The following is a 22,315-nucleotide window of genomic DNA, read 5'->3' as shown; positions in this document are numbered from 1 at the left end:
GTGTCGTGGCTGAGAGGAACTCTTCATTTCCTCTCAAGCCCACAGTCCAGAAGCTAAGTTCTGAGGACAGTAGAATTGCCCCTTGTCACTTAACAGATTCTTTGCAAACAACTCATATTCCGTTCTTTGCTCGTTCCCATGTCCACCTCTACCTCCCAGTATTGGTGGCCAGAGGTGAACTTAGGGGAACCCAGGACACAGATTACATGTTTGAATCTTTCAATATACTCTTTGTGATTTTTTTTTTTTTTAACTATTCACAACAGATGTGCCTCAGGTCATCAGAAATGGCTATGTTGGCCAGGTGCGGTGGCTCACGCCTGGAATCCTAGCACTCTGGGAGGCGGAGCCGGGTGGATTGCTCAAGGTCAGGAGTTCGAAACCAGCCTGAACAAGAGCAAGACCCCGTCTCTACTATTAAGAAAGAAATTAATTGGCCAGCTAATATATATAGAAAAAATTAGCCGGGCATGGTGGCGCATGCCTGTAGTCCCAGCTACTAGGGAGGCTGAGGCAGGAGAATTGCTTGAGCCCAGGAGTTTGAGATTGCTGTGAGCTAAGCTGACGCCACGGCACTCACTGTAGCCTGGGCAACAAAGTAAGACTCTGTCTCAAAAAAAAAAAAAAAAAAAAAGAAATGGCTATGTCAACATCTAAGATCATATCCACTTGGAATGTCAGCATCCTTTATTCTAGAAACCATCTTCCCTCGTTGGTAATTGTGCCTGATGTCTTTCTTCTGAGTGGCCGCAGAGCAGAAGGGGCACAATAAACCCTCCCCATCAAGTTCCGGCAGAATTGAGTCGAGGACGCATTAGAGGCAGCAGACATATCCACAGTTTAGGGACATGAGGTTTTCAAGACAAGGTAGGCAGATGAGACATCTGCTGCTTTAAGTTGTTCAGCTGTGGCCGCTGTGTCTCCTCCACTAGGTTCTCCTGTGTCCTCCAGCTGCTTCTACTGACAGCTCGGTTGTGGAGTGAGCTCTCTTTACAATGGGCTTTTATGTGGGGGATCCATCCTCCCACTTTATGCACATGCTGCTTATCCCCCTTAATCAGATTTTGATTTAATTCTGCCATATTAGATTTTTACTGAAGTCATAGGTAGATTACCACAACCAAGGGAGATCATTATAACATAAGGGTTTTTAAAAGTAATGTGGACAAATATTGCCATTTTATTATCCTGTATTAATCCGTGTATATTATGCATGTTGATGTAAGATTTGGAATTAGGACTAAAACTTTTAAAAGGAAATATTTGGCATCAAAATTAATTGTTATGAATGGAGCTAGTTTCAAATAATTTTTGATCATGAAAATAAAACCTCATATTTTGATTAAGAAAATTAATCCACTTACTCAAGAGGTCTTTCCTCAAATCATACTCATTAAACTAGTCATTTATTCAAAGAGATTTTTTTCTCCAAGATTGTGAAGATCCTTGTTTAGAATTTGGTTAAAAAAAACAACAACAACCTAAAACTGATCACCTGTTATACAACCAGACAGCCTTATAAGGTCCTGTTTTTGTTTTTGGTTACAGTATCAAAACTAAAAGATATTTTTTTATAATCTTATTGTTTTGATTACACACAGCATATATGAGATACATATATTTAAATATTCAGCCTTCCAAATCCAGCATATATGAAAAAGAATTTAAACTATCACATTAAGATTTTTGAAAAATGTATCATCAATGTAAACCCATGTTAAAATGATAAAACATATTGCCAGTTGAAATCATTTTTACATGAGTCCTTTACTTAATGTGGCTACTAGAAAACTTATAATGACATAGGTGGGTCATGTATTTCTGTTGGACATCCCTGGTCTAGACTCAGTGACCCTCCAACCCCCTGGCTGGTCCAAGCTAGCTGTGGCACAGACTCACAGCCACAGCAGAGAGGTTGACTAAGTTGGGCTGGGACATGGGGTACTCAATTTGCCATCTTGTAGAGTAGCCCAAACTATGATTTGATTGAGAAAAGAAAGAATATGTCATGTCTCTAACTTGGGTATTGAAAAATCTCATCCTGCCCACAGCTCGAATATTGGACCATGTGTCTCTACGTGCACACACTGTGCCTACCACTGAGTCAGCCTCAGACAATGCTTGCTGCATTAATAAATTATTCAAATCCTGGGACCTTGCTCCCTCTTATTTGCCTTTTGTAGAAATCTAAGAAGTCAAGAAGAAATGACATAAAATTAGACTCACCTCTCCTCTACTAAATTCTCTGGCTTTCAGCTGCTTCTGAAAGTGGCTTGGTTCTCTTTACCTTTTTTCTTAATATGTTCTTTTGAAAATGACATTTGACATTTTGATTATCAACTTTATTTGTGATACCACTGAAATATTTGCAAAGCATCAAACAAATGTCTAAAATTTATTGTTGTCCTCATACCCTAGGAAAAGATGACATTTTTAGTGTAATAACATGTTAACATCTTAGATAACATGATACATATAGTAAACATAATATATGAATATTAGCATGTCTTGGTCTGGGTGGGATTATTTAGCAGTTATTCCAGTTTTTTTTTTTTTTTTTTTTTTTGAGACAGAGTCTCACTTTGTTGTCCAGGCTAGAGTGAGTGCCGTGGCGTCAGCCTAGCTCACAGCAACCTCAAACTCCTGGGCTCGAGTGATCCTTCTGCCTCAGCCTCCTGAGTAGCTGGGACTACAGGCATGTGCCACTATGCCCGGCTAATTTTTTATATATATATATCAGTTGGCCAATTAATTTCTTTCTGTTTATAGTAGAGACGGGGTCTCGCTCTTGCTCAGGCTGGTTTTGAACTCCTGACCTTGAGCAATCCGCCCGCCTCGGCCTCCCAAGAGCTAGGATTACAGGCGTGAGCCACAGCGCCCGGCCAGTTATTCCAGTTTTGAGATGAGAACAAACTCCATTTTGCCTCAGTGTGTCAGCATAAATTAACAAATCATACTGTCTCATTTTTATAGAGTTGTTTGCTCATGAAATTATGGCATGTGTGGGAGTTAAATCAACTGATTTTTAATCCATTTACTAAATATTTGTTAATAATATGTACCAGCTCTACCTCTAGGGAAGTATGGCTTATGTATACCAAGCCGAAGGGCTTTCTAAAGCAGTTGTTCCCAAACTTTGCTGCACATTGGAATCACCAGGAATCTTTAAAAATGCTAATGCCAGGCTCTCACACCCAGACTTTCTGACTTAATTGCTATTGGGTGTGAACCGAGAGGTGAGTGTCCTACTGGAAGAGTTGCTTGTGCATATGAGCAATTGGATGCACAATTGTTATCTTCATGGTGACAGCGTCCTGCTACGTGGGGAACTTTTCTTTTTAAAAATAGCCCAATCAAAACTCAAACAAATATAACAGGAAGGTCCCAAAGAAAATAGCACAATGTTCTTTTCCTTTCCTCAATAACAGATGATGTATTGTAGTTCAACTCTGATTCTCACCGGAACCAGTCAGTTAACCAGTATTTATGGGGCACTCACAGGAGGTACACAGCCTTGCTCTAGGCCTTTGGGGTACATATGAAAGGTTGGTTATGTATTGTCATTGATTTATTAATGGCAGACAAAACATAAGAGATTCGTAAGCAATTGCAGTATATCAGGTAATGAAATAAAAATGTTATGAATTTGCACAGATTAAGGGAATCTGAGTGCATACTGATGGTTTTGGAAGACGACGTTAATTGAGGACTGTCTTTAGGAATAGACTCAGATTTAAAGGTTAGGAAAGTATATTTTGGCATTTAGAGAAACCTCAGCAAAGATGTGGAAACAGAATGAGACAGACAAACTTAATTGGAAAGGAAGTGTGAAGACACAGAACAGGAGATCAGGCATGTGCATTTGATTGTGAGGGGACCGGGTAAGTGCTAGAAGGTGGTGGATAGCCAAGTAGCAGGCTCAAAAAGGTAAATATGAAAACTGTATTGGTAGCCATGTGTAATGTGCCATAGAATTCTGCTTAGGATAGAGTATTCCGTAAGAGAGGTAACTGATTCTGGAAAATACATTTGGGTGAGGGGCAGATGGCACAGATACATCTGAGCGATTTTGCTGAAGGTGTACTAGTCACCTTTAGCAGTTTGGCTGTACATAGAGGATCAGAGTTCTCCAAGGAATTTCACTTTCAAGTTTTAGTTTTGGAAACAAAGGATATCAAGAAGACTCAGAGATCTTCACAGACCTGATGACATACTCCAGGATCAACAGGGGTGTCCTTGGAAATGCAGGTCCCTGGGTTCAGTCCACATCTATGGAATCAGAACTGGTGATGACGGGGTCTCTGCCTTAGGCAATGAGAGACCCGATAGGAACAGAGCAGTCAAGTAGAGCGAGGGATTTTCTAATCTTCTGCTTTGGGGATAGAAGAAGGCAAAAGGGATTTCTTGAGAGAGCGGGGTTTTTGAAGGTCATGAGTCCATGGAGCTTTGGGGATTATGAGAGCGAGCATCTGGATGTGTAGGGCAGGACTTCCATCCTAAAATGTGAGGTTGAGAGAAGAAATAACAAAATTGCTAAAAGCAGCGGAGTTTCAGTGTGCCGGAAGCCGAGGGCAATTAAAATTTCCAATGCTTTTCAGGTGAATACAGGCAAATTCAGAAGTCTCCATGGAAGGTCTCGTTCACTTTGCCCACTATGTCACCGCAGTCCCGCCTCTCATCTCTGTGTGACACCTGGTTTCTGGTGTCCTGTAGTGGTTTGTCCTTTTGTGGGAAAACACCCATTATTCTCAACAAGCTTTACACAGCCTGTCCTCTGTTGTCCTGGTCTTACCGAAAACAAATATCACTGTGCAGTCATTGTGATTTGTGACTCTCTCGTCATGGAGTCAGTTGCTCTGCTTGCATCTCTGGAAAATGACAATGGGTGTAGCATTCTCCCTTTCCCCCCTCCTGGACCTCTGAAATGTCAATGACTCCAGAGCTGAGTTCTGCCGGCCAAGAGGAATTGTCCAGGTTCGCAAGCAGTTGGAGTGTTGGGAGGAATTTTGGCAGAGGGAAGAGCAGTGTTGAAGCATAGATGTTGGAAAGAATGTAATGCATCTGGGACCTACGAGTTGTGAGGCAAGACAGGAGGAATGGCAGAAGTGGATGTGGTGGGAGCTGGGCACTGGGATTGCTCCGCTGAAGGGTGTTCCTTGCCTTTGGGAGATAAGGAGTTGTCAGGTTAAAGCTCCAAAGTGGTGCAGTAAGGTAGGCATTTGGAAAGACTCTTAACCTCTCAGACCCTTCATTTCTTTAAAAAAAAAAAAAAAAAAAAATGAAGTGACTAGGAATTTCATTCACACTGTCTACTGCCTACCCAGGTTTGTGAGGATTAAAAGAGCTAGTTTTAGCTGGATGTAGTGGCTCATGCCTGTAACCCCAGCACTCTGGGAAGCCAAGGCAGGAGGATCACTTGAGGGCCTGGAGTTTGAGACCAACCTGGGCAACATAGCAAGACCCCATCTCTACAGGAAAAACTAGTTTTTGTACATAGTAAATATTTGTTAATTGTGTATCTTCATTTCCCGTACATTATTTAATCCTGAAACGTGCATGATCCTCATTTGGCTGTTATATTGCCTGGTATTGTTAGTTATATTTCCTATATTTTACTTTGTTTCAGGAACTTTATTTACTTGGAATGGTGAAAATATCTTATTTATCTTTGGCCTTCCTCTTCTCATTTCTAAATACAGTCAGTGCCTTGCACACATAGTAAGCACTCAATAAGTATTTGCTTTTTGCTTAAGTATTCAGAAATTTGACTAAAGTGCCATATTAGCAATATTATGTATGATTTGTAAAATTATTGGAAGAATTATTGTGTGTGGTTGGAATTACTACTTTCACATAACATGTAGGATTGTTTTTTAATCCTTTGTGAATTTATGAATTCACAAATTCATGTCAGCATCTTTCTGAATTGCAGGTAACATATTAGACACAGAAAGTGATGTCGTGTTACATGTGAAAAGGTCTTATCATTTCAGAGTTTTGAGTTTAATTACACAATTTCCTCAAGTAAATAACTCCCCTTCCTAAAAGGGAGCTGCCCCCTCTGCCCAGTGCATTGTCCGTTTCTGAGCCTGCACAGCACCTAGTTTTCCAGGTGTGTATGCTGTATAATATGCAAAAATAAAGGAAGACTCTTTTGCTTAAAAAACATCTTTTAGTTGCTATTTTAAAAATAATCATTATGATTTAACACTAAATTTGTATGCCACTTTTGTTTATGAAGTTTCTCTTTTAAAAAAAAAATCTTCCATATGTGGATAATTTGAATATTCACTTTAATTTTCTAGAGTGTGGCATTAAAATGTTGGTCTAGGCAAGCTGTCAGTTATCAAATTCAGCATTATAACGAGCTGTGAATTCATGGGATAGCGGTAGGAAGCCACATATAAGATGTGACAGTCTTTGATTTGTCGTATGTAAAAGTGAATTTCTCTTCCTTTGAAAAGCTAAGTTCAGATTTTTGGAAAATCTTACTGAAGTTTACTTAAAGATTGTTCTGCCTCATTGAGAACACTTTGGGATTGTATAGGGTCTCAAGATGGGCTCGGATAGGAGGATTATAATGTATAATTTCAGTATTAATCTTTAGGGATGTGGGAGAGAAAACACCCAAAGTGAACTTGAAACATACTTTACCACAGTTGCACATTAATCTTAAATTGCTAAGGGCAAATTACATGCAAAATGAAGAAAATAAAGAACAGCTGTCCTCAGAAAATTTGCAGCAAGTAAACTTGAGTTTCTTGCTTGCAGTCTCTTTTTTAATCAGAATGGGTGTGAGGTGAGTGTGGGTGGAAATAGAGGACAGTCTTATGTGGGAGGGAGCTGAAGAGTCTTGTGGTGTCTGCGGAAATGCAAATGAAAAATTGAAATACTAAATCCAGGCAAGTCAGGACTGAATATTCATTTTCTCAATTAGTAATCCTATTTGTTTTTAAGGCACTCTGGAAAGCTATTAGCTTCCACATGAATGTTTGAGCTAAATTAATAGGGGCAAATACTTCCTCTGAGATGCGATACCCCAAGTCCTTGCCTTTGGTTTAGGGCTATTACTTTCCTGTTGTGCAATGACTGGTTTTTTTTTTTTTTTTTTTTTTTTTTTTTTTTGAGACAGAGTCTCGCTTTGTTGCCCAGGCTAGAGTGAGTGCCGTGGCGTCAGCCTAGCTCACAGCAACCTCAAACTCCTGGGCTCGAGTGATCCTTCTGCCTCAGCCTCCCGGGTAGCTGGGACTACAGGCATGCGCCACCATGCCCGGCTAATTTTTTTTTTTTTATATATATATCAGTTGGCCAATTAATTTATTTCTATTTATAGTAGAGACGGGGTCTCGCTCTTGCTCAGGCTGGTTTTGAACTCCTGACCTTGAGCAATCCGCCCGCCTCGGCCTCCCAAGAGCTAGGATTACAGGCGTGAGCCACAGCGCCCGGCCAATGACTGGTTTTTTGTTTTGTTTTTTTCCAGCCCACGAATTCTCCAACCTTCTTTTCCCTTTTTGTTACCTATGATTTTATCCATTTTCTCTGTCTTTAACATCTCCACAAAACAGAAATGAAGAAGATTAATAGGACTTTATAGTCATTAAGGTAAATCATCTTGCTTCTGGATATATTTGGGGTTTGAGATTGGGTATAAGAGAATGACAATGGTGTATTTTCAGGTAATGCTGGAGATGTTTTTAGAGGAAAAACTTGGTAAACTATCTTGCAGCAGAGTAGGCATGCTAGGCTTTGTGTGTTTGCATCAAGTTCTGATGAGGTCCATGGCATCATTTTTTATGGTACTCAATCCACTCTTAGCATAGTGGCCAAGAGCTTGAGCCCCAAAGTCTATCTTGATTGTAATTTCAGTGTTACTGCTTTTTAAGGCTGCAACTTAACCCCATTCACATCTTCATATTATCATCTATAAGACAGGATGATGGTAGTGGTGGTACCTCCGTTGCAGGGTTGTGAGAATTAAAAGAGGATGCCACTTGGCACATGTTGAGTGCTCAGTAAATGTGAGTTGCTTATGTAGAGATAAATCTAGTAATTGAGGCCAATCATAATTAAGGGGTTGCATTATTGATTCAAGGCTCTAGGAGCACTGAGGAACTTTGTTTAGTTTCTTTAAACAGCAATTTACAAGGAAATAAATCACCTGAGTTCACTTTATCTAGTAATTTTATGTGGCTCTTGTTAATAAGCAGCAAAATTAACTGGTTTGGCTTTTAACCTCCTGTTCTTCAGTGACTGGTGGACATTTCAGCTGTAAAATATCTTGAGCAATACAAAGGCCAGAGTCGCAGGAAGAACGCTATGGCTTGTAGATGATCTCAAGCTTTTCTTCAGAAAGCCTTTCTCTCTTGCCCCCCAACCCACCCACCAAAAAAAAAAAAAAAAAAAAAAAAAAAAAAGAAAAGGCATTGTCCTGCTTTGCCTGGCGTTGATTTAGTACCTGACACTGCAGCTGCTCTGAGGTGGAGAGGCAGGTGGCAGCAGCGAGACACTGTTGGGTCTTTTTTGATGTTTTCCTCTCTGTTGCAAAGGGTTGAAAAGGAGTCTTGCAGAAAGCAATGGCCAACTTCTGCCGTGAGTTTGAGTCTCTTTTCTAATTTAGTAAAATTTTGCCACTAAACTTGAGCTTACATGAGCTTGAAAATAAATTTCTTTTTATTTAGCTGCCCCATCCATTCCAGCTTACTTTAATACTTACCTTATTCCTGGCCACACACATGTTTAGTTCACACTTTTTGGAGTGTTTCCTGCAGGAAATATATTAGAGGGAAACATGGTGGAAGTATGGTTCCTATTCTTAAAGATTAGCTCCAGTCTAACTTTAGGACAGTGAAGGCGCCGAGATTTTATGCTACTTGCATGTTAACACGTTATCCCGTGTAGTTTCATGGATGTTGGTAGAAGACACAAGACTCCTGGATCTGCAACAAAGGATGGCTTATTACTCTCAGTAGCTAGACTATTGTATTTTATACTGGTTCCCTGAGCCCTGATTTCCAAGGGCACTGTAAAGATGGCCAGAATATACTTATAGATGATACAGTAGGTTGCATTATAGGAGGAAAACTCTGAACTTAGGGAACTTGAATCTTTCATAATGGCCAGTCAGAAAGCAAGCCCTTTCTCTAGAGGGAGACACTGTCTCTGTTATCCAAAACTGTAAGCAGACTGGCTCTTTGCTCCAGAGGGAAATACTGGAACAGAGACTATACTTACCCACCTGGGGTGATGTCGGTAGAGGTGAGTGGGTGGAATGATGTAGAATGATGTGGAAAGATGCTTTGTGAGCAAGAATCCAGAGTGTGGCAGATCCCAGGTGCTGAGCTGCATAGTTGACCTCAGTTCTGTAGGCTGTGGTGAGATTTGAACAGGAATGTATTGAGATCTTTGACAGAGAGTAGAATTGATGGAGGTAAGATGGAAGGCAGGATGACTACTTAGATTTTGGAAACAAGATAAGAAATGATCAAGGCTTATACTAGAGTATTTGCTGTGGGAAAAATGTAGAGATTAGAAGACAGACTTGGCAGAAAAACAGCATCTGTTGACCTCTTAGTTATAGGAAATAAGGCAAAGTAAAAACTGACTCTGAGTTTCCAGCTAAGGTAGATGACACCTTTAGCCAAGACAAAGAATATAAGATAAGCAGTAGGTTTGCGAAGAATATAGATTGGTTTTTAAATATTCTGAATTTGAATAACATGTGCATCTTTAAGAAATAGAAGGAGAGGAGGAGTTTTAAGTGTCAGGGATGTCATTCAGGTAGATGGTAAGACAAGGAGAGAATGGAGACAAGGACAGAATCTATGTGAATCCTTTCATTTAGGTGATGAGAGGGAGAAGAAGAATGGAGACATGGGACAGTCAAAGGGTTGAAGGAGAAGCAAGGGAGTGTGGTATAAAGGAATCCATATGGGGAGAGATTCCAAGGAGGAAGAAGTCAACTGTGTCAAATACTGCAGAAGGTTCAGGTTAGGAGGAGGACCAAGAAATAGCCATTGAGTCTAGTCACTGGAATACAAGAAACTAGATAATAGCTCAGCTGTACTTGGTTTTTCTTTGTGTTATTCTTTTCTTAAGAACCCTACGAGGGAGGTGGCCTCATTCCCACTTACATGAGCAACTGAAGCTAAGAGATGTGATTCAACTTGTGTAAGTGTCAGAGCTAGAGAGTAGCATTCTCAGCTCAGATCCAAGAGTGCCTTTTCAAATACCTGTGCTCTTAACCACAGCGAACATGAGGAGATGGAGACTCTGTAGGCTAATCTTCTGAGAATGTGGGAGATGAGGAGAGAAATAGATAAATTTTTAAAGAACAAAGTTTGAAAGTCCAATAGGAAAGAAAAGTAGAGAGGGAAGATTGAAGTATCACTCTTTGAAAGTGCTCATCTAGATTTAGGGTTAAGCCATCCTAAAGTTACTCCCGCCTTCTTCCCATGCCAGCTCCTCCATGGTCCTCTGAAAATGGATCGTCAGCACAAGAAAGACGCATTTCCTTTGTGGAGAATCTCTGCACCTCCTTGGAGGCCTCTTGGTGGCAGACATAATGCCAGTGTGGAATTTGCATCTGACAGTATTTAAAATCCTAATAGCGTTTTACGTTTTCAGAGTATTTCATATACTCTTGTCTCCCAATCTCCACAAAACTCTGTAGGCAGTTGAGCAGATACATGTTATTTGTTAGGCTCCGTTGCACATGTGGTATCCGAGGCTTGGAACAAGTTAGGGTAAACCTGTTCATACAACTAGAAGTGGCAGAGCTGGGATTCAGACCCTTGTCTTTGAACTCAAAGTCATAATTATCCTCCAGCAGTGGAAATTGGGTGAGAAGAGATAGATGTTCAACAGCACAACTTGGTGGTGATAAGGAAGCTGAATTTTGCTGAAAGGCCCAGAAGCTATGAGATACTCCTTTTGCCAAGGTTCACATTGTGAGGAAACACTGACGGGCACATTGACTGAGTCATACCTAGTGTCTCTGTTAGGTCCTGGGACAGGTGTTAGACATCAGACCTCTCGGAGACTATGGGACTCCGAGTGTTATTAATGAAAGAGGAAACTCCCTGGTACTGCCACTTTCCTCTGCTCCCTGTCTAGGCACCTTGTCAGTGGCTCGGGTAGTTGTATAAGGAATAGCAACAAGTCTAGGGTGTCTGATCTTAAGCTAAAGTGCTGTCTCTTGTGTTGGCTGGAAACAAGGCCCACCACAGATAGTACATAGTCCATTTTGACCCTGATGTAAACATAGCAGCTAATAAGCCATCCACCTTTTGTATTTGAGACGATGAGTCTTAGAGTCAAGCCTAGATGTGTCTTTCTAGCCCTGAAATTATCAGTACTTCCAAATATATGGATTTAGACCTGGAAGTGGATATTTGTCTTGTTCTTTTTTCATATTTCTGACTTATGCTGGGATGGGAGCAGTAGTGGATGTGACGGCCAGCCCCAGTGGGCACGGCCACCCTCCTGGGCCAAGCTGTGAGCCTCCGGTTTGTTTGGGTGTGGGAAAACCGTGGGAATGAAATCCTGAGACCTTTCCTAAAAGTGCCTGCTGGTGGGGAGGCTGTTCATTGCAATACAGAAATGGGCTTACACAGAAAGACTATGTGAAGGCCAAGATGCAAGTGGAAGCAAAACCTATAAGAAGGAGAAGTGGAAATGGGTTGCTGGCAGATAGCAGCTATATGTAATGTTTTTCTACCTGCTACCCAAATAATTATCATCCAGGAAAAGAAATTACAAATGTTATTGGTGAGCAAGAGTTTTATATTGTCTGAGTCATTCCGCTTTGTTGCCCAGGCTAGAGTGAGTGCCGTGGCGTCAGCCTAGCTCACAGCAACCTCAAACTCCTGGGCTCAAGCAATCCTCCTGCCTCAGCCTCCCAAGTAGCTGGGACTACAGGCATTCGCCACCATGCCCGGCTAATTTTTTGTATATATATTAGTTGGCCAATTAATTTCTTTCTATTTATAGTAGAGACGGGGTCTCGCTCTTGCTCAGGCTGGTTTCGAACTCCTGACCTCGAGCAATCCGCCCGCCTCGGCCTCCCAGAGAGCTAGGATTACAGGCGGGAGCCACCGCGCCCGGCCTGTCTGAGTCATTCTTATTAAATAAACTTTGACTCTCTTCCCAGCATGTGCTTTACTTTATGAAAGTGGGCCGTAGACAGAATACCTTAGTTGGAGTGACTTGTGTGTGTATTATGCCTAGCTATTTGAAATTAATTTTGAATTTTATGCTTCATTTCAAGCTTTTAATGGTTTCTTGGTGTGTGTGAAGCTCATGCATGTGCTCTATAAACATCATTTTTAGTTTCATCATTAACCCTATTTTTCAGATGAAGGAGCTGTGCAGATAGATTAACTTGCCAGGTCACACAGCTAAGAGTTGGCAGAGCTGGAAGTTTCCAGGGTATCGGTCACCTTAACTTGTAATAATTTATATCTTGCAACCTTCCTTAACAAATTTATGTTGCTCAAGATAGGCTTTTTTTTTTTTAAAAAAAATGAAGGTACCAAGGTCCAGAAAGCTTAAAATATTATTCAGCACCATTTTGAACTTAGCATCTTTATTCAGCTATAGTTAATCTTCTGTCTTAATGCTTAGGAATCGTCTCTTATCCTGCTCTTTGCAGTATTTAATGCACTGTAAGTGTTAAAAATAATCCATCCTTCTTCCAAAGTTTTAGAATTATGTAAATACAATATCTTAAGTTTATGATGGTGCACATATATCCCTTTGATGGAACAGAACAAATCATTCTTGGTTCTGTCTGCTTATACTTAAAGCCAATTTGATATAAATACACATTTTTGACAGGACCTTAAACTGTTATGAATTGCTAAGTATCTTGGAAGGGTATCTTTGTGTACGAACTTGTTTGTTTTTATGTGACCCAGTGCAGCAGATAGCCAGGAAAGTGTTTACTGTACTTACACAGACATTTAAACATAGTGTTTATTGAGAATCAGTTATAAATATATGCAGGAAAACATTATCACATTTTTCTAGCCTACGTATAACCTGAACAATATTCATGAGTCTCTACATTGCTCTTCTTTGAGTTACCTTTATAGTATATCATGTTTAGCCATGTTGCTAGGTATTTTGTCACAAGTTTCTTCTAATCATTTCATGAGTAGTGCATTTTTCCTTTTATTTTTAAGAATCAAGATTATATGGTATTTATAATTACAGATAAAATATATAAATATAATTAGAAGACATTTAAAATAATGATTAATATTTACAAATGCATAAAAGTATATGTTTATCATATCCTTAGATAATTTGTCTTTGGGGTATGCAGACCGACATTTTTATTTGTGCATGCAAATGTATACATATGCACCTGAGCTTCTTTAATAATGAAATGTTGCAAACTTTTGATGTAAATCTGGTGAATGCAAATATGGACATTAACGACCTTTCACCCCTGTTGTCAACACAAGTGCAAACAAATGATTCAGTCACTCCACAAATAATGATTAAGTACCTTGTTCTGTGCCAGGCACTCTGCTGGTTACTAGATGAAAGCTGAGTGTATGTTAGTTTATAGACCCATGGAATTTGATAATGTGTTTCTGTAGAATCATACAGCTGCAAAATCCCTTTTAATCTTTTTGTGCCTGTTACCATCAAAAGTGTTTATCTTCCACTTTAAGCCCTTCTCCTTCGTCTAGTTATATCTATTTTTGTCTTGTATGGTTTTCCATATTCCCTTTACTAATTATCATTTTGTTAATCATTTATTCACATTTCATTCATTAATTTTTCAGTTCATTTGTTGAATGCGTACCATGGGCTAGGGACCAGCTAAAATATTAAGAATACAGAGCGATCGGGTATGGAACCTGCTCCAAAATCCAAAAAGAAAAAAGAAAAAAAAAAGGACTTCCTATCCTAGTTGGCTTCAATTTACTTTCTCTTTTAATTTTAATTCTCTTTTTAATTTTATCCTATGTCTTCACTTAGTGCCTAAAATATAGTAAGTCCTCAATAATTCTTACGAAATAACAGGAAATTAAATGGTACATAATTTCTAGCCTATTATCTTCTCCTTTATTTGCAAATTTTCCTTCCATTTCGTGTTTTTGTCTCTGTTTACTTTTCCTGTTTTTTATTAACTCTTTTCTCTTCTGCTTCCTTTAGTCTAAATGCCTCTCTTTGTTTTTCCTTAGTCACCGCATTGACTTGCCAGTCCAGCCTTCGCCTCTACCTCTTTTATTTGACTGAATTTACTTTACTTTTGCAATTCATTCTTTTACTGTCTCAGAACATCTTGTTTTCCCTCTTGCTTCTCCATCCCACCAAGGGCCTGTGGGTGCCCACTGGCGTTCAGTATTTCCATTCGGGTGTTTTCTGGAGTTGAATTGACTCTGGCTCTGGAAATGTCATTTGGATTCTAGGAGAGAAACAGCTAGGCAGAGATGATGATGGAACTTGACTGGTTTCCACTTTTTGACCCTCTCCTCAAGGAAGATGTGGGTAGTTCTCTATGACAGTGTTGTGGGAGATCGGAGGAGACAGATGGTAGGAAGCAAGACACATTTGATTTCACCTTATCCATTTCACCCAGGGACAGCTGTCATCGGCTGCTTATCACTGCAGTGAAGAGCAACTTACCTTTTCTTTACTAATGATCAGATCCAGTCTCATTTATTAAAAGAAAAAACCTTTTGGACCTGTAAACACTTGGACCAGATTACAAATTTTTATTAAAAGTATTTCTATCAGTGAGCATTTATATCCTGAAAAAGTTACAATAAGTTGGATATATTAACTTTAATTTTTCAGTTCTGAATTAGCTGTAGTCCCAGCTATTCGGGAGGCTGAGACAGGAGGATGGCTTGAGTCTAGGAGTTTGAGGTTGCAGTGAGCTATGATGATGTCACTGCACTCTATCCAGGGCAACAGAGTGAGATCCTGTCTCAAACAAAACAATAACAAACACTAAGGTTGACCTGATATCTTTCCAAGTAATATCTCTATGTACTTGGGGAGAGAAGGTGAAATACATGTCCACATTTCTTCATGTGAAAATTCTAAGGCTGGATATATTCTGGAATGTAGATTTTTTTAAATTAAAAATATGTAAGGCAATATAGGACATATGTTGGATAGTACATTATATATCCAGATAGGTTTGGTGTGGAAACTACTTTTAACAGGGTGAAATATGAACACTCATACTAAGTGGGGAAAATACTTAAATAAGCTGATGTCAGGTCAAGCATTCAGACTATTTCAGCTCCATGATTCCTTTTTTATTTTTAAAAATTATTTCAATCTTGTAAATTTCTGAATTTATTTTCTGTGTTTTATTGGAGTTCATTGAGAAGGAAGCTCAGCTATTTTGAATTCTTTGTCTGAGAGATTTTACATGTCTTCATTACTTTAGGGTGGGTCACTGGTATCTTACTTTGTCCATTTGAGGTCATATTTTCCAATTTCCTTGCATTTGTTTAAAAAAATTTTTTTTAAAGAGACGAGGGTCTCACTATGTTGCCCAGGCTAGAGTGCAGTGGCCATTCACAAGCACGATCATTGCACATTACAGCTTAGAATTCCTGGTCTCAAGTGATCCTCCTGCCTCAGCCTCCCACGTAGCTGGGACTACAGGTGCCCTTTGCTGCACTGGTCCCTGAATATTCTTGATGCTTGTGAACGTGTGACAGTGTCTGTGCATTGAGGAATTAGGTATTTATTTTAGTCTTTGCAGTCTGGCTTTGTGCTTGTCCATCAGAGCACCTTCCAGGGATTCTAAGCAGACTACTATTGAGTTCCCTGAGCCTGTGACCACTGCAGCTGCCTTGGCACTAGAAGATGCTCTAAGCCTGGGCTTGCCATGAGTCTCTTGAGGGCTCCTAGGTTGATGTGGCTTTCTGGCCTAGATGGACCTGGTGAAGACCCAAGGAAGATACTGGGCCTATGTGGGAACCCTGGCCAGGGACCTGAGTCTAGATTACTGTACCAGTTTCCAGATGGGTGTGCTTCTCAGCAGATCTTAGCATAATCAGGATAGCCCCCTGATTGCAGTGGGAGGGGCCTGGTCTAAGCTTGGATCTGCCATGGGACAGAGGTTGATGAGCCCTTTAGGGAGGCTCAGACTCCCGAGGTGTGAGATATAGGTGAGTCTCCCTCTGAGTCCTTGGGTGAACAGCTCTGAGCTGGGACCTTGCCTGAGGGGGGCTGGTCAGCTGAGCCACTGGGCAACTTGCAAGTACTGCTGAGACTGATGTCAGCAGGCAGATAAGGCTCTAATGTGCGTGATTCCTTCTGGACCCCTTGGCAGATAGTTTTGGTTGCAGGCTCAAGGCCAAACAGTGTTGTAGCCAAAACCCTTGGAGGACTGAACCATTTCCAGCCTTGAACCCAGGAGCAAGCTTGGCAGCTTAGCCACCTGGGTGTCAGTCTGCACTCAAAATAACCCTCCAAGGTCTTGGGCTCCATCAGAAGCCCAAGACTTCTGTACAGAGATTTTTGACTGTGGATGGGTGCTGAATTCTTGTTCTTGTTGGGGGATTGGAGTAGGATATCTTCTGTTCGATCATCTTCCACATCATTCCTCTCTATCCATTCAGACTTTTTTTTTGAAATAGGGTCTTGCTCTGTTGCTCAGGCTAGAGTGCCATGGCATCAGCCTAGCTCAGAGCAACCTCAAACTCCTGGGCCCAAGCAGTCCTCCTGCCTCAGCCTCTGTGTGTGCCACCATGCCTGGCTAATTTTTTTCTATTTTTGGTAGAGAATACCAAATGCTCTCACTCGGGCTGGTCTTGAATTCCTGAGGTCAAGTGATTCTCCTGCCATGGCCTCCCAAGAGTGCTAGGATAACAGGCATGAGCCACCCTCTCCGGCCATTCAGACTTTTGATTTTGGGAATTGCGAATAAGAGGTTGTGGACTTGTTTTAAAATGTAATCAAGTGTTAAAAGGAATTAATTATGAGTTAGTTCGGGATAAGGGAATATTACCGTGGACTCCTATTCATTCAAGCTTTTGATTTTGGGAATTGTGACTAAGAGATTGTGGAGTTGTTTTAAAATGTAATCAAGTGTTAAAAGGGATTAATTATGAATTTCATTCACAATGAGGGAATATCACTGCTGGATGGTGTGAGAAGAGGGGATTTATCTGGTTCTGAAGGTTTGGATGGGACTTTATTTTACTCACTATTTAATCTTGGGCAGGCAGAATAGCCCCTGGCTATATGTATATGATGAATAAATACTTGACAGATGAGTTAGTCTGTGAGGAGAAGGAAAGTCTTCCCTATTGGGAAGGCATCAGACTGAACATAGTCAAGGAGGATGGAACTCACTTGGTTATTTGTGGGTGATGGTCAGCAGTGTGCCCTGAGTAAGGCAAATACTCTGCATTAAATGTAGGTGGGTGAGGTGGGTCCCACTATGGGTGTCTGTGTGTTTCTGCCTTACATACTGGTCAAGGCTGGCGAATGTGAGCCTGAGCTGATGGCTCTCTCTCACATGCGGATGGAGAGGACCTTAAGTAATCAAAGTGGTTTGCAAAGTAAAAAGGGAAAAAAAAGAAGATGGTGTTTAGAATGGATTATAGTTGTTTTTTTTTTTTTTTTGCAGGGTTTCCTTAATAAATGTATGTGCATGAAATTCACGACTGTGTTGAAGAGGCAGAGATTGGTTTGAAGTTTGAAGAAAGAGGGCATTGACCTCTTACATTTGGAAAGTGACAGGAAAGAAGTCAAAGATAATTTCAAAATTCTAATACTTGGTGATTAGAAATAGTGATCCGTTTGGCTGAAAGAGGAAAATTTGGAAGAGGAGCTAGAGGGGAATACAATAAGCCCACTAATATGCTTTGGCATATTAGGTAGTCTGTATTCTTATTTGACAGCTTTTGTATGAACATGTATGTGTATGTAAAGTATGTTCCAATCCTCATTTTGTTTGTTAGTCCAGAACCTTTGAGAACAGTGTAACAAGAAACAGAAAATCAGACAGCTCTTGAGTGTATGCATTTTATGTGCTATTTCCAAGCTGCTTTAGTAAGAGATTTATTTTAAATTTCATTGAAAAAAAGTAAAAAAAAAATGTGTTGAGTAGCTTTAATTCCCCCTTGCACCTCTCATTATGCGTTAGCAATTAACTCTCCTTTCAGGTTGATGAATTTGAACTTGATCAATTATCTGATAGTAATTACCAGCACAGAGTGATGATTAGTGCCGAAGTAACATTCTTATTTCATCTCTCCGTGTATTTCAGGCACTTTTCATAGAGGCACGTTTGTTTTACTGCAAAATAAGACTTGTTCTTTTGGCTTCTGGCATTGAGGTCAAACTATTTTAGGTTTCTTAAATAGAGGAGTAGTGAAAAAAAAATCAGCTGGTATTTTCAGCTATCTGGACATGCCGTCATGGCTTCTAAAAGAAGGAAGGAATGAGGCTCAGTCTTTCCTCCTGTAGCAGTCTCAAAAGGTCTCTGATTTTTGTTTCTTGGCTTCTTCCTTTTCTTTTTCCCAACTCCTGGCAGGGGTGCGCTGCCTTTTTCTCCTCTCTTGGAGTCCGTGAGCATTCTCTACCAGGAAGGCACATCTCTGCTGCCGTGGTTCTTTAGCATTCTGAATAGATTTATGAAAATGAAGGGCCAGCCTTCGCTCTTCTGGTTCTTTGAGCTCTAATGAGATCATTGAGAGAGCAAGTGTATGTTTACTAGAGTTGCCATAACTATCACACATTGAGTGACTGAAACAGCAGAAATGACTTTTCTCACCATTCTTGGGGCTACAAGTCCAGTACGAAGCTGTTGGCAGGGCTGGTTTCTTCTGAGGTCTCTATGGCTTGTAGATGGTCATCTTCTCAGGGTCTTTTCTCTGTGTCTGTGTCCTAATCTCTTCTTCTAAGGCCACTGATCATACTGGATCGGAGCCTACCCAAATGACCTCGTTATATTGTAATTACCTCTTTTAAAGGTCTGATTTTTAAATATAGTCACGTTCTGAGGTAGTGGGGATTAGGGCATCAACATTTGAATTTTGGGGGGGAGGACATAGTTCAGCCCATAACAGAAGAAAAAAATAGGACATTTGCAAAGCTTAAAGAAATGAGTAAGGAGGAATAAATAAAAGGCAAAAAGTAGAGAAAGAAGGAAACAAGTGATTTTTGGCAAGGAATGATGAAAATGTGTGTGCATGCCATGAGTTATAATCTGCAGGACATGTGTGAGTGTCATCTCATTTCCCTCCCAGCATAACGCAGGGCCTGGGATCCAGTCCTTGATCTCAAATGCAGCCTTAGATGCAGAGAGGTTTCTTGTCCTGTTGGGAGTGGCTGAGCAGTGATTTGAATCTAATTCTGCAGCCTCTGTCTAGTGTTCATTTCATCACTCCAAGCAGGGAGGTGAAAAGAAAGTAAACACCCTTAGGCAAATTCCATGGCCTTTTTGTTGTGTTGTTTTGTTTTGCAACTTTGGAGATTCAAGGCATCATCTCCTTGTCAGCCAGTTGTGTTCTTGTTAGTTTTAACATTCATAGCACAGAAAATAAACACACCACCAGAAAGCTGCAACTCTTTTGAGAAGTAAATATAAGTCACATTTTTGGGAAGTCATTATTTTGAAATTTTTCAAGCATAAAAGAAGCGGAGTGCTTGGGACAGACAACTTCCATTTTCTTCTCACTGAGATACAGTAATCGCTGAGATTTTGCCACAGTTGCTTCATCTGTACCTTCTTTCCTTTTAAAGCAAATCCAAGGTTACTTTCACCCCTTTCAGGATGCAATATTAAGAAATGGACATGTTCTTACATATCCTTAATGCTAGAGTTTCCTGATTGCTTGAAAAATAACTTTATCATTGGTTTCTTTAGATCAGAATCCAAATAAAAGGCATTTGCTTAGCATACTAAGTTATGTTTGAGAATAAATTTTCTTACCTTTTATTTGTCTCTTTCGCTCAGGGGTACTTTGTTTTCAGGTCTCTGCAGAGAGAGAGGATGCAATGATCTGGTTCATTTTGCCATATATATAGTTTGTGGTGATATTTATTTGAAGTTTCAGAGCTCCTCGCTGGACAGGGCATGTAACAACTGTCCTGAAAAAAATATAGTTCTGCTTTAGTTTTGAATGAATTTTCATGGTTTTCAAGAATCATCCAAATAATGATTTCTTTCTAATGTACTAATCATCACCTTATAGAAGGGCTAGCATTTTTCAAGAAAAATGTGAACAATCAGTAAACATAAGAAACAAAAAGTTTTAGTGCATCTTTACAAATTGCGTTGGTATATATTTCAGTGTGTCCATACCTATTAACATTGACTCATCACATTTTTGTCCTCATATAACATTGTTTTACGAGATTACTTTTCAACCACAACTCTCAAACACAAAGCTAGTAAAACATGTTGGTAAACACTTGCTTTTGTCAAAAGTTATTTTTGTAGTCAACAAGAATGTGCTAATGTTAGCAAAGATTCTGAATGCAACTGTTTGATGATGGCTTTTAAAATAGGGTAGTGTTATATTTTGCTAACACTTTGTTTCTTCCATAGGTATAAATGACCAAGGATTGTACAGAGTTGTGGGGGTGAGTTCAAAGGTCCAGAGACTTCTGAGTATGTTGATGGGTATGCCTCTTTTCTAATCATTTTTCCATGTGTTATTTGTTTATGTTCATAGACTTTACAACTTAATATTTCATAGTTATGTACAGTATACTTGTGATTCCATTCTTGTCTTCTACCGCCCAGATAAGTTTTCTCCTGGGCAGACACAGTTGGCCCAGAAAAGTAGAATAATACTTGCATCAGCATAGATTATTAACTACCTCTTATTAAGATACAGAAAAGAACGCAGCTCATGGTTGAATGTCTTCTTATGCTTGCTTTTCACTGGAAAGTAGCAGTCAGGATTCTATGATGTGCATGGCTTCCAATTGCCTGTCCAGAATTGTGACAGTATATTTGGTTGGACAAGACCATTGGGACTCGCTCGTTTTTATGGAGCTTCCAAAACTGTCATTTGACAGCAAGGGTCTGATTCTCGGGGATTCATTGGTATTCACAGTGGCTTGTTTGTAGTTCACACCAGGCTCTTCTCCAGAACCATGCATGCTCCATCTGTGCTGATAACACTGTGTTCTTTGGCATTGCAAACTAGAGGAAGCCAAAAGTGAATTCGTTTCATTACCCCAGACATTATGTGAATGACAAAGCGTTTTTACATTACACGCTGCTGTCAGTTCGTTGCCACCTGTAAGACACTCCACTTCTTCCCCACCCCAAAACAGGCTGCCTCTTGAGGAGGGATGATAACTCATCAGGTGAGGGGCCTGCATATCAAACCAGTCTGTCATTATGATCTTGCTACATGTTAATTTATTTGATATCTCACTTTAATTAATCAACATTAACAGTGCCCTCAGGTGTGCTGTGAATGCATTTAAACTTGTCTGCATCTCAAAGTATTGTAGCAAAGGCTCATTTTTATGAAGCATAAACCAAGATGAATAAAATCAACTGACGTGTTACAGATAGGATTGCTTGTTTGGCTGTATTTGAATTAAGGATTTAATAAGCAACAACCTTTTTTTAGTTATTAACCACAGGAAAAATTGTCCGTCATCAGTTGGAGAGCCTTATTAGAATACATTCACTTGCATGAGCTGTTTTCATTTTCTGCCTCTCTGGGTTAACGTGGGTATATGATTTTGGCAGTCAGATTTTCCTTTCTACCATTAGTGGTCTCCAAATTAAATAGACTCAGGTTGCCAGTGGTGCAGTAGCAGCTGGAAGAGTTTAATGGGACTACAGCATCTGCTTTTACTTAATTTTAAAATTAGAAACACTTTTTTCATTTCAAAGATGGTGTTATATGATTAGAACTGGAAGACTGTATTGGTATCAGAATGGGAATTTTGGCTGAAAGGCACATTTTGGTGGTAAATTGGTCATAAGGACCCTGGCATTATTTCTATTATCTTCTTGTTCATGTTCTAGGAAAGTTTGAACAAGGGTGTTTCTGTGGTCACCTCGAAGTGCTAAACTGCCTCAAAATTTGTTCTTAATCTCATAAAATCCTACATGTACAGCATTGCTGAACTCAGGGTGGTAGTTTCCTCTGCTTATGGGACAGGTCCCTAGACAGTCCTTAGCTTACAAGGTGTTTGTAAATGTCTAAACCCTCAACATTTCATGACCTGGAAAACTTTTTTTACTTTTCGTGAGCCTCAGAGTAGAGAAGTCCAGGACACAAGCATGACACAACCTCATTCAACATGCTGGCAAGGGAAATGCTGGGTTTTCAGTAACTGCAAACATAGGAAGTTA

General features: G+C 40.0%; 1 protein-coding gene across 2 annotated transcripts in view; it reads left to right on the top strand.

Moving 5' to 3' along the window:
- The window catches only part of ARHGAP10 (Rho GTPase activating protein 10), a 292,374-nt gene that overhangs the window by 160,880 nt on the left and 109,179 nt on the right, over positions 1–22,315 (top strand). For both annotated transcript variants that reach the window (XM_012783754.2, XM_012783755.2), the window contains one exon: positions 20,540–20,614. In XM_012783754.2, the coding sequence (XP_012639208.1) occupies positions 20,540–20,614 (75 nt within the window). The remainder of the gene's footprint in view (positions 1–20,539; positions 20,615–22,315) is intronic.

The sequence above is a fragment of the Microcebus murinus genome, chromosome 15, assembly GCF_040939455.1.
Source record: "Microcebus murinus isolate Inina chromosome 15, M.murinus_Inina_mat1.0, whole genome shotgun sequence".
Classification (NCBI taxonomy): Eukaryota; Metazoa; Chordata; class Mammalia; order Primates; family Cheirogaleidae; genus Microcebus; species Microcebus murinus.
Note: the sequence above shows the minus strand (reverse complement) of the source record. Positions and strands in the feature narration are given on the sequence as shown.